The 12,738-nt window shown below is 47.3% G+C and overlaps 1 protein-coding gene across 1 annotated transcript in view; it reads right to left on the reverse strand.

Annotated features, from left to right (window-relative positions):
* The window catches only part of LOC136616003 (zinc finger protein 850-like), a 134,465-nt gene that overhangs the window by 52,859 nt on the left and 68,868 nt on the right, over positions 1 to 12,738 (reverse strand). The window contains exon 11 of the mRNA XM_066594195.1: positions 663 to 766. Coding sequence (XP_066450292.1) covers positions 663 to 766 — 104 coding nt within the window. The remainder of the gene's footprint in view (positions 1 to 662; positions 767 to 12,738) is intronic.

The following is a 12,738-nucleotide window of genomic DNA, read 5'->3' on the forward strand; positions in this document are numbered from 1 at the left end:
GCCCTTGGTGAAAATGAGTGTGACACCCCTGAAAAAGAGGAACCAAAAGAATGGGGAAACCTGATGGAGACATAATCTGAGATTAGTCGGCAGAAATTTCTGAAAAAAATGTCAGAAAATATTATTTTAGTGAAAGAGTAGTAGATGTTGGCTTGGAACAAACTTCCAGGAGAAGATGTTGGAAAATCAACAGTAAGTGGCTGTAAACCTACCAGAGATAAACATAGCCAAGAGAGGAATAGAAAGGAAATAATATAAGGACAGACTAGTTGGACCATGTGCTCCTCCTGCTGCCAATGGTCTACAATTCTATATAAATGTAAAATGAGAGGCAAAAGTCCAAATCTTCAGACCGAACTCCATCCATGTGATCCTGTTGGTTCCTGGCTGCCCTTCACTCCTCATTACAAGGAGCCTACTTACCATTCTCATTGCTCCTACAACATTACTATTAGCTCATTGGTTACCAACATAGAGAACTGACCATATTGGTGGCTGATCTTCACATTTTCTGCTCTTTCTTTGACCTCACTTGGAAGGTCTGGAAGCCGTTATACAGGACACTGGATTGTTCCTGTTACTTCATACAATGTATTTTCTCTTGTCTTAGCCCCACTTGTTACATAATACATTAAAGATCATAGAAATATGGAAAAATGTACCTCTCCGGTCAGCAGGTACATGATCTCCAAGGTGAAGTTTAATATTCTTTTGGTAACTTCATTCCTGTCTTTGTCCATTCTCAGTGAATCATTTAGTAGAAGAACTGTTTTGGATGAGAACAGAAAAATGGATCAGCTGGTTCCAGTATGTCCGGCTTTATGAGAAAACTCTAAATCATACGTGGGAGATTATCATGTAAGATATACAGAACCTCATTTAATGAGTATTAAAAGCAACAGGGTCTCAAAGCCTTCAACCTCATGGATTAAAGGGGTATCCACAACACAAACATACATGATATATCCACAGTATGTGCTGTAAATGTCTGGCAGATGAGGGTGCCACCTCTGATACCAATACCAATGTGAAGAGTGGGGGTCATGTGACCTTGTGATTTACATATGTTTTTGCAAGGATGCTAGGAGCAAGAGTTATTTGTGAGAGTCTGCCCACACACAGACACTATCTTAGCGGTCTGTGTGTGTATGTGAAGAATGGAGGCAGCTTAGCGATTCCCTACTGCTTGGCCTGGGATTATTCTACCTGAGATGTGTTAGTGCTACCATTAAACACTGAGTGAGGAAGGGATTGTTGCTCAGCTGATGAAGACACAGGAAGCGGGAGTGTGGACCGGTAAAGAGTTGGAGAGAGAGAAAGAAAGTCTCCAGGAGCGGGATCTCACAGATAACTAAGACTGTGGATTGTCCGGATTGCTCCGAGAAGTCCACATTGTCACACCAATTTCTTCTGTTATATTTGTGCCAATCTACTGTTAAACCGTGGATGTTATTATCAAGTTACAGTAAACAGACATTACCGACCGTTCCCGGTTTGTTCAGAAAGTTATCCCTGTGTGTGGACTAAGTTATTTCCTACAACAAGTTTCACCGCAGAGGACGGAACGGTAGGGTCACGATTGCCAAGAAGATTTAAAGGGGTTGTCCTGCGCCGAAACGGGTTTTTTTTTTTTCAATAGCCCCCCCGTTCGGCGCGAGACAAACCCGATGCAGGGGTAAAAAAAACAAAAACGTCCGGTACTTACCCGAATCCCGGCGCTGCTGCGACTTCGTACTTACCTTGCTAAGATGGCCGCCGGGATCTTCACCCTCGGTGGACCGCAGGTCTTCTGTGCGGTCCATTGCCGATTCCAGCCTCCTGATTGGCTGGAATCGGCACACGTGACGGGGCGGAGCTACGAGGAGCCGCTCTCCGGCACGAGCGGCCCCATTCAGAAGAAAGAAGACCGGACTGCGCAAGCGCGTCTAATCGGGCGATTAGACGCTGAAATTAGACGGCACCATGGAGACGAGGACGCTAGCAACGGAACAGGTAAGTGAACAACTTCTGTATGGCTCATAATTAATGCACAATGTACATTACAAAGTGCATTAATATGGCCATACAGAAGTGTATAACCCCACTTGCTTTCGCAGGACAACCCCTTTAAGGTAACCGCTAGTTACCCTTTCCCTGTGACTTCCCCCAGCAGTAACTTGGATTGGTCCCGAGCTACCTACAGTGGAGGAGATGGTAGAGCCACAGTGACATAATCAGCCTCATCTTCCCTACCATCTCCTCAGCTGTGCGCCCGCTCCTTGGACGCTGCACTGCAACGCACGCTGTGTCTGCTGGCAGCACCACAACACAGCTATGCAGTGGAAGTAAAAAACTTCAACCCCTGTGTAATGGCCAGCGCTGGTAATTGCAGATGCCGCTCTCATTTGGCCGAGCCCTCAGATCAGCTTAAAGCGATCCTCTGCTCCAGAAACAAAGATGGCTGCACCGCTTCTCCAACTACCTCATGCACACTGTGCATCAGTGTACATCATCAGTCTAGGACACTACGCCTTTTTTGATTGACCAGATGAGCAACATTGGTCAATCATATCCGCATGTAGTGTCAGACTACTGATGCATACTAATGCACAGTGTTCTTCAGGTAGTCAGAAAAGTGGTGTGGCCATCTTTGTTTCTGCAGGCTCAGAGGTTTGCTTTAATGGATTGCACTCAGTAATAATGACCCCCCCCCCCCATACTGGGCCCCACTCAGTAATAATGCCTACCATACGGGCCCCTACTCAGTAATAACGCCCCCTTTATGGGCCCCCACTCAGTAATAATGCCCCCCATAAGGGGCCCCACTTAGTAATAACGCCCCCATACAGGCCCCCGCTCAATAATAACAATCCAATACAGGCCCCCGCTCAATAATAACGCCCCGTATACAGGCCCCCGCTCAGTAATAACGCCCCCATACAGGCCCCCGCTCAATAATAACGCCCCCATACAGACCCCCGCTCAATAATAATGCCCCCATACAGGCCCCTGCTCAGTAATAACACCCCAATACAGGCCCCTGCTCAGTAATAATGCCCCCATACAGACCCCCGCTCAATAATAATGCCCCAATACAGGCCCCTGCTCAGTAATAACACCCCAATACAGGCCCCTGCTCAGTAATAATGCCCCCATACAGGCCCTCACTCAATAAGAAAGCCCCCATACAGGCCCCTGCTCAGTAATAACACCTCTCAATACTTTGATGAAGTTGCAATCCTCCAGTGTGGCTTCCAACCGCATCAGAGGATCGCCAAGTGTTTCCCATTGTTTTCAGTGGGAGACCTTGCATTGCATGCTGTGCATTGTGTTTTTCAGTCTCATTGAAAACGATGAGTTCTGAGGAAAATTGCTCATGTATGACTCAATTCAAAGAATGAGGTTCATATTCGAGCAAGATTTTCTCAACCATATAAAAACGGCCGTATACTGTGGATAACCTGCAGTTATAGTACAACCCCTTTAACCCTTTGTGCTATACAAATCTGTGCAGAGAGCTGGGCTCTCCTCGTTACACAAGTACAAAAATGATGAAAAAAAAGAAACTATGGGGGGGAGCACGTCCTGACAGCTCTTCATGGTCTGAGCCATCTAGCCCCTTCAAAGCGCAGCCTACCTGATCCACGGAAGGCCGCAGCTCACCCAACCTCCCATCCGCATTCTGAAGCTTCAACACCTACCCCCTTCTCACGTTCTAAACCCACATCTGGACCCAGAGAGAAAATTGCCGCAACTCTCAAGCATAACTCACAGTCAGGCAATCGCAGCACCCCAAAAGAGGACATAGCCTGAAAACCTCCTGGCACCTTTTATCCTTGTCTGCTGCGGACATTCCTCCTCATTCCAACATGAAAGGGACCATCCCGCAAAGAAACCCAAGAAGACTCTACTAAACGAATAAAGGGGAATATATTAAGACAAAATTAACTCTGGCGACGACTGCTTAGTGGAACTGTACACAGAATCCTCCAAACTAGTCAAAATATAATAACAGTTAGCACTTTGCTTTCACAGCCAGGTTGTCTCTTGCCCGGTTCACCCTCCCTCCTCCCCCCCTCCCATAGGGTCTTTATCTACCTCTTAGCTATCAGTACTATTAACCACTCCACATCTGTGTTGCAGTGGCTTCCCATCTCCAAACCTTTCAGTAATAATGAGACCCGCATTAGCTGTTCGTTTCTAAAACTATTGTTACATGTTGGCTGCACCCTGTTCCCCCCTGACCCTCTTCCTTTCCCCTCCTTCCCTTTTCCCTGTTCCCCTTCCTATGGGGCGGATGTTCTGAGACAGCTATCATCCATAATATTCCTCGTACCCCCCTTGGATTTAAATATTATATTACACAAAGTACAGGGCTTTAATTCCCCACAAAACTCTTTGAACTAGTGGAGACCAACAAAACAGGCACAGTTATTCTCTGTGGTGATCCGAACTGCATTCTTAACCCGAATCTAGACAGGAACACTACCACTCCTACTGCTCCTTCTCCACTACCCCAACATTTGATTTTGCACAACATTAAATCTCTCCTTCAGCAATACCACCTAGTAGACACATGGTGGGAACTGAACCCAACCACCAAGGATTTTACTCATTTTTTAGCTCCACACTCCCTATACAGGCAAATAGACCATATCCTAGCACCCAACACCTTCCTACCACAGATATCAAAGTCAAAAATCCTCTCGGTCCCATGGTCAGATCACAGCCCAATGTCTGTCACCTGTAACTCCCTGGTGTCTAAGCCCTTGAATACATCTTGGACCCTCAACGACTCTCTTTAATCAATCCCTGAGTTTGTTTCCTTCTTAATACCAAAGCTGGAGGAATACTTCCAAATTAACAGCCAGCCCGCTTCCTCCCCCATTTCCCCTGGGAAGCACACAAAGTAGTGATCCGCGGTCACCTAATCCAGATAGCAGCCCACGGTAAATGGGAACGCATGTCATGGCAACTGTAACTAGAAGAGATTCTCGCAACTTGAAGAGGAGGCCAAAAAACACCCATCTAAAAAATAATCTTCAAGCGTTATTCTGGGCTAGAGCCAAGCTAGACCTTTGCCTTAACCGATTCCATAGAATGGAAATTAAGTTGGTCCTGCCAGCGATATTACATACTTAACAAAAAACCCTCCACACCCCTCGCTCATAGACTCTGTTCATACCCTAACATAAGCCCCTTTTATAAACTTCGCATAAACCAAAATGCAAACCCAATTATGATAGCTAAAGAATTCAAACAGTTCCTAGCTAGGCTGTACTTACAGCAACACTCCCTCCCCATAAACCAAATCTCCTCTTACCTTCAAGAAATAAAACTACCTACACTTGAGGAATCTTTACTTAATAATCTCACGTCTAAAATTAACCAAGATGAATTAACTAACTAACACCATAAAAGCACTGAAAGTCAACAAAAGGCCGGGCCCAGACGATTATTTAGCCTTGTCTTACAAAACGTTTTCACCAATCCTGTGTTCCTATATCGCAGACTATTTTAATGCTATGAGAGAAGGTTACCACGTCGGCCAAACAGCCCTTTTGGCAGCGATATCTATGATACCTAAACCAGAGAGACCCTTTCGACAAACAAAGCTATCTCCCTAATAAACATGGTTGTGAAACTACTAACCACCATCATAGCGGCATGTTTGAATACAGCCCTCCCTTTGCTAGATGGTAAGGATCAGGTAGGCTTTGTCCTAGGCTGTCAGGCTCCAGGCAGCATTCGAAGAGTGACCCACCTCACTCACCTCTGCGGAACCAGGGGCATCCCAGCAATGCTGCTATCCTTTGACATACACAAAGCTCTGGATACTTTAGGCTGGGCATACTTATTCTCGGTCCTTGAGCATTAGGGGGTTCCCTGACAAGTTCCCCATGTGTTTGGGGATACTATATGCCCACCCCAGGGCCTTTGTGCACTACAGGGGATTCTGTTCCTATATATTTCTGATCCACCGGAGAACCCATCAGGGTTGCCCTCTGTCCCCTTTACATCCTGGCCATAGAACGTTTAGCTCTTAAACTCTGCAATAATCCTAATCCTAAAGGGGATTGAGGTTGCGTTGGTCCACCACAAACTCTTACTGTTCGCAGACAACTTCCTAATGTTCATTTCTTCCCCATACATCACCATACCCAACCTAATAGCAGAACTGACCAGATTTGGGTCTCTCTCTGGTTTAACAATCAATAACACAAAATCCAGAGCTTTTAACCTTACACTCCCCCTGAAGTCAGTTGCCTTGCTCCAGACAAACTTCTTTTTTCAGTGGGCAATGGTTTCGCTGTGCTACCTGGGTGTTCACCTAATAAACACATATACATCCGTATATAGCCAAAATTACATCCCCTCCTCTACAAAACAAGGTTGCTCCTAGAAAGTTGAAGTTGGTACCACATTTCCTGGATTAGGAAAGTCAGCGCCTTAAAGATAACGCTTCTTCCTAAGCTATTCTACTACTTTAGATTCAGGTACCAGGACATATGTTGAAAACTCTTCAGCAGGTGTCCCTTCGATTTGTCTGCAGCAACTCTGTTCCTAGGGGTTCACGGTCCACCCTGTTTAGACACAGGCGGAAAGGAGGATTTGGAGTTCCTAATTATGCAAAATATTACCAGGCAGCCCAGGTGGCTCAGTTGGCTCTATTACACTCTGACTCTAACACTCCTCTTTGGGTATCCCTAGAAGCAACATAAACTCATTCCCTTACTATAGACTCCATATTATGGATACTGCCTAAACATAGACCTCCAATCAACAACCCCATTATGAATCACTCCCTTCACTTCTGGGACTCAAATAAAGTATTCAAGGAAATAAATATTCCCACACCTGCCTCTTATGCCACACCTGCGGAACCCTATGTTCCCATCAGGAATGGACTCACCACAATCATTTGTAAACTGGTCAAGAGCAGGCCTCATTACAGTATACCACTTCTTTCTATTAATTGACCCACCCCATTCCCTACTCTAAAAGGAAAATATAATTTACGATCTATGAAAGTTTAGAGTTTAGAGACCTTCAACTAAAACATCTTACGCCCTCTCTCCCTAATAATACGCACTCTTCACTGACTCTAACTCGAAATATACTGTCATAAATACCCGCACACAAGAGGTCTCATTTCGCAAATTTACTCTAGTGACTCGTGCATTCATCCTATTGTAGACAATTACCTTATGGCGTGCGCTGGGAAAAAGATCTAGGTGAAACGCTTTCTGAAGAGGACTAGACTCAGATATGGGAGTCAACTAAGAGTAGTGCCAGAAACATAATAATGTTAGAAACTTTATTTAAAATCTTACTCCGCTAGTAGGTAACCCCCGACCGAATAGCCCACACAGTACCTGAATACCCCCCCCCCCCCCCCCCACCCCCACACACACACACACAATTGTTTTTGCGGATATTCGGCATCGGGAGATATGCTCCACATTTGGTAGTCCTACCCCCAAGTTAAAAGGCTATAGATTAGAGTGTATTCCCTAACATACTCAATCACAGGCCATAAGCTACACAAAAACCCTTGGGAGGCTCTATTAAACAAGCGTATTGATAATATCCCCCCTGACTCTAGGAAACTAATTTCCTTCTTTTTCCTGGCCACGAAAAAAGTTATCGCCCGTTCATGGTGCAAAGCTTCCCTGGATTTTACAGAGGTCAAGCGCAGGATGGATTGGTACCTAATTAATGAAAAACTGACTTCTATTTTAGCTGATACACATGGGAAATTCCTGAAAATCTGAACCCCATGGCTGGAATATACTATCCCTCCAGAAGATAACAGATCCCTAGCTCCCTCTGATAACAGTTACAAAAACACCTATTACAACTCTACCTTGTAGCCCAAAGCTGCCCTTTGGAGTGTCTGCCCAATGGGAACAACCTCCTTGTCTCCAGGACCCCCCCTCATCTATGCCCCCCTTCGAGTTAGGCCCTGGCCAGGCCACCAATATTCAGGTTATTTTCTACAATTCAATTTCAAGATTTGACCGAGACTCAAACGAGAGGATTGTGTTCTACCTTGCTCTTCTGCTATGTTCTCTCTCTCTCTCTTCCCCCAATCTGTATAATTGTGCATTTGTGTATAACAGCATTTGTTTAGAATTAAAGGAACTGAAATTCCTTCTAATTAATGTTTACTGCATTATTGTAAATTCATAAATTTCAAATAAAATTACAGTATAAAAAAAAATGCAACTATACTGCACAACCCCTCCGGCGTCTCTTACCTGCCGGACGGAGTCACACGCAGAGCTCTGCTACTGTTATATAATGTAGCGGATATCAGTGTGCTGTATTTGTGCATGTATATCTTCTGGCTGATAGCAGGGACCAGGACCTACTACACTGTGATGATGTCACCATCATGTGATCAGTATACAAGGGGCGGAGTTCAGCAGTGAGAAGTGGCGACTGAAGGACCTGTGATGATGTCACAGTCATGTGATCAGTATATAAGGGGCGGAGCTCAGTGTGCAGATGATAAGTAGTGGCGGGAGGATCTGTGATGATAGTCATGTGAACAGACAGCGTAGAGCTTTTGTGTTACGTATGAAGTAGAAGAAATTGAAGACTTTGTGGATTTGTTCCAAAATCAATATTTTTGGCAAGGGCAACTTTCCTGAATGGATCCCCCTAAAAGTAAACTTTTATTAATCACATATAAAATTTCACCTCAAAAAGATATAAAAAGAACAGAAAAGGATGATTATACAGACTGAAAGAGTCTGAACTTATAAACTTCCTGCCTCACGTTAGGTGTATATTAGAGATGAGCGAGAACCAAAATGCTCGGGTGCTCGTTGCTCGAGACAAACTTTTCGCAATGCTCGAGACCTCGTTTCGAGTAACGAACCCCATTGAAGTCAATGGGCGACTCAAGCATTTTTGTTTGGGACCGATGCTCCGCATAAGTCATGAATTGTGAAACACTGGAAAACCTCAGAAAGTCATGGAAACACCACAGAACCGGATAGGGAAGGGCAGGGGCAGCATGCATGGCTGCATCTGAGGCTTCCAGGTCCCACTATTAAGCCAAAATGGGGGCAAGAGTTTGCCGTCACCCCCCTAACAATTTTTATTTCAGACAAACCCTCATTAGCAAGGCACACCTTAGCTAAGTACCACACTACCTGCAACCAAGGACAATCACTGCCTGCGGGTGACACCGCTGCCTCTCCTGGGTTACATGCTGGCATTGTGTCAGAACCAGCAACTCTCGGGGCCGCCGTGCCCACACCACCGGTCCTGCCACCCGGGTTACAGGAGTGCAGCGTACGGGAGCCCCGCTTCTAGTGATCTCCCCGGGCCGCTGTAAAACTGGTCGCTGCCGGGTTGCTAGGGAGGCAGCAGGTGCTTCTCTATTTCCTTGATGACCTAGCATGCTTCCTTGATAACTGTCTGTTCAGCAAGGCTGGGGGCGTGGTCCCCAGCACCTCCTTGATGGGCCCTGCTGCTGTCAGGCTCCCCGCCCCAATCAGCTGCTGGGGCGGGAGCTCTGACAGCAGTTAAAAGTGTGTTTTCCTTCCAGCCCTTGCCAGTGTTAGTTTGGTTCTCCAGCTGCACCCGCGTTCATTTTGACTGCTCTTGTGACCCCGGCTTTTCTGACTTCTGCTTTTGGACTTTGACTACGTTTTTGCCTCCCCCTCTGTACTGTGTACCCTCCTGTTGCCGACCCGGATTGTCTGACCATTCTACCGTTTGTTTGTCTTCAGTGTCTGTTTGTCTTCCCGTGTCCTGCTTCCCTAGTAAGGGTAGGGACCGCCGCCCAGTTGTCGCCCTGGGGGTTAGCCCAGGGAAGCAAGTAGGCAGGGACAGGGGTTGCGGGATTTCTCAGGGACCCCCATATCCCGGACACTGTCCGGACAGTAACTGACCGAAGGAAGGTCAGACCCTTGTATCCGCCCGGCAACTTTGAACCCCTCATTGGAGGCTGTGGCGGCTTTAGCAAACCAGGTCCAGGTCCTTACGAACCTTGTCCAGGACCTAACCGCCCGCTTGCAGCTACAGAAACAAGTGGCGGCTGCAGGTCCCATGCAGCCCCCTTCCGCTCCAGCAGCGATGTCAGAACCTCGAGCCACGCTTCCGGATTGCTTCTCCGGAGAGAGAGATCATTTTTTTGCATTTAGAGAGAGCTGCAAGCTCTACTTTGATCTCCGACCCCACTCCTCTGGTACTGAGAACCAGAAAGTGGGAATTGTAATTACCCGCCTGAGGTGAGAGCCCCAAATTTGGGCCTTCTCGTTACCAGTTGGCTCTCGCGCCCGACTATCCCTTGACGCCTTTTTTTCCGCCTTGGGTCAAATTTATGACGAACCCGACCGGGCCTGCTACGCAGTCTCCAAACTTCTGGCCCTGCGCCAGGGTTGCAAGATGGCGGAGGACTACTGTTCCCAATTCCGCCAACATTGTACGGAATCCGGGTGGAATGATGCTGCCCTAAAAGACTTATTTTTGGCCGGTCTGTCTGAGGGTCTTAAGGACCTACTCGTGGCCCACCCGGAGCCAAGAACCCTGGAGCAAGCCATGTCGCTGGCTATTTGTGCCGACCAACGTTTGAGGGCCAGACACGCCACGCAGACCACTTCCCTCCCCACGCCCACTTCTTCTACGGACCCGACTTTTTCACCTCCCACCACCAAGCCCATGGAGCTGGGAGCCATGAATCCCAAGCAACGACGGGAATATAGCCTGAAGAAGAATCTCTGCTTCTACTGCGGGGAGCCGGGTCACCGCATTGCAACCTGCGCCAAGAAGCCACAGCAGGAAAAACTTCAGCTGCTAGGCAGTTGTCGGGAGGACTGTCTAGGAGCCAAGGTACTCCCTGTGTTGTCCAAGATGTTATTGCCCTGCACCCTAGAATTGCATTCTTTCCACCGTACTGGGCAAGCCTTCGTTGATTCTGGGGCTGCTGCAAATTTCGTTAATTTTAATTTCGTTGCTCAACTGTCCAGGGTTTTGTTACACTTAGAGACTCCGATTTTTGTTTCAGGAGTGGACTCCACTCCATTGCAGGCAGGGGTAGTTAATCTGGTTACCCCTGAGGTAAGGTTTACTATAGGAGCCCTACATGTTGAAACCTCTACATTTCTGGTGATGCGAGATTTGTCTGTGGACGTCGTCCTAGGTCTCTCCTGGCTCCGGGAGCACAATCTGGTAGTAAATTGGGACACGTTGGAACTGGTAGAGTGGGGTCCCCGCTGTGCCAACCACCTATGTCCGGTGGAGGTGGGTATCTCCACCTGCGAGGGGGTTCCCCTACCAGATTACCTCTCTGAGTTCTCGGACGTGTTCTCCAAGCAATTATCTGAAGCTCTGCCCCCTCATAGAGAATGGGACTGTAAAATCGATTTGATTCCTGGGGCCAAACTTCCCAAGGGCCGCATTTATAATGTTATGGTTCCAGAGAGAGAATCCATAAGGGACTATATCCAGGACAGCTTGGCCAAGGGGCACATACGGCCCTCAGAATCCCCGGTGGGTGCCGGGTTTTTCTTCATCGAGAAAAAGGATGGGGGTCTCCGGCCCTGCATAGATTATAGAGAGCTAAATAAGATCACAGTCAGAAATCAGTATGCTCTTCCACTCATTCCTGACCTCCTCAACCAGGTCACTGGTGCCCAATGGTTTTCTAAACTTGACCTCAGGGGAGCGTACAACCTCTAACGGACCTCACCAGAAAGGGAGCAGATGTGAGTACCTGGTCTTCTGATGCTCTTAGGGCCTTCGATACCCTAAAGGCGGCGTTCTCTTCAGCGCCCGTCCTAGTACAGCCGGATCTGTCCTGCCCGTTTGTTGTGGAGGTGGATGCCTCAGAGTTTGGTGTGGGAGCGGTACTGTCCCAAGGTCCCTCCACACTCACTAACCTTAGACTGTGTGCCTATTTTTCTAGAAAGTTCTCTTCCACCGAACGGAACTACGACATAGGCAACCGGGAATTGCTGGCTATTAAGTGGGGTTTCAAGGAGTGGAGGCATTTTTTGGAAGGAGCTCGTCACCAGATCACAGTACTCACAGACCATAAAAACCTCACCTATTTAGATTCCGTTAAGAGATTTTTCTCTCGTTCAATTTTGTTGTTACCTATAGACCCGGCTCTAAGAATGTCAAGGCAGACGCCCTGTCTAGGAGTTTTGGTTCCCCGGAACCTTCCGAGTCTGAGCCTGAGAGTATTCTCTCCCCTTGGGTGGTCCTCGCTGCTGTCTCCTTCAACCTTTCACCTCTCATACACGCCGCTCAACAATCCGCCCCTGAAGCCCTTCCGGAAGGCAAATTTTTTGTTCCGTTGTCACTGAGATTGAAAGTGTTAGAGGAGACACATGCTTCAGTCCTAGCTGGTCACCCCGGTATCAGGGGTACTCTAGAGTTAGTATCCAGAGTCTATTGGTGGCCGCACATGGCCAGGGATGTACGGTTATTTGTGTCCTTGTGCCCGGTTTGCGCAAGGGGGAAGAATCTCAGGAGACGTCCTGAGGGTCCTCTTCTTCCCTTGCCCATTCCGTCCAGGCCATGGTCCCATTTGTCCATGGATTTTATTACTAATCTGCCATCCTCGCTGGGGAATACGGTTATTTGGGTCATAGTTGACCATTTCTCTAAAATGTCACATTTCGTTCCACTTTGCAAGTTGCCTAATACCAAACTTCTGTCTGAAATGTTCATCAAGGAGATTGTTCGGCTACATGGGATCCCCGAGGATATTGTGTACGTCGCTCACTTCTGGCGAGC

Source organism: Eleutherodactylus coqui, chromosome 1 (assembly GCF_035609145.1).
Source record: "Eleutherodactylus coqui strain aEleCoq1 chromosome 1, aEleCoq1.hap1, whole genome shotgun sequence".
In the NCBI taxonomy this organism is placed as follows: domain Eukaryota; kingdom Metazoa; phylum Chordata; class Amphibia; order Anura; family Eleutherodactylidae; genus Eleutherodactylus; species Eleutherodactylus coqui.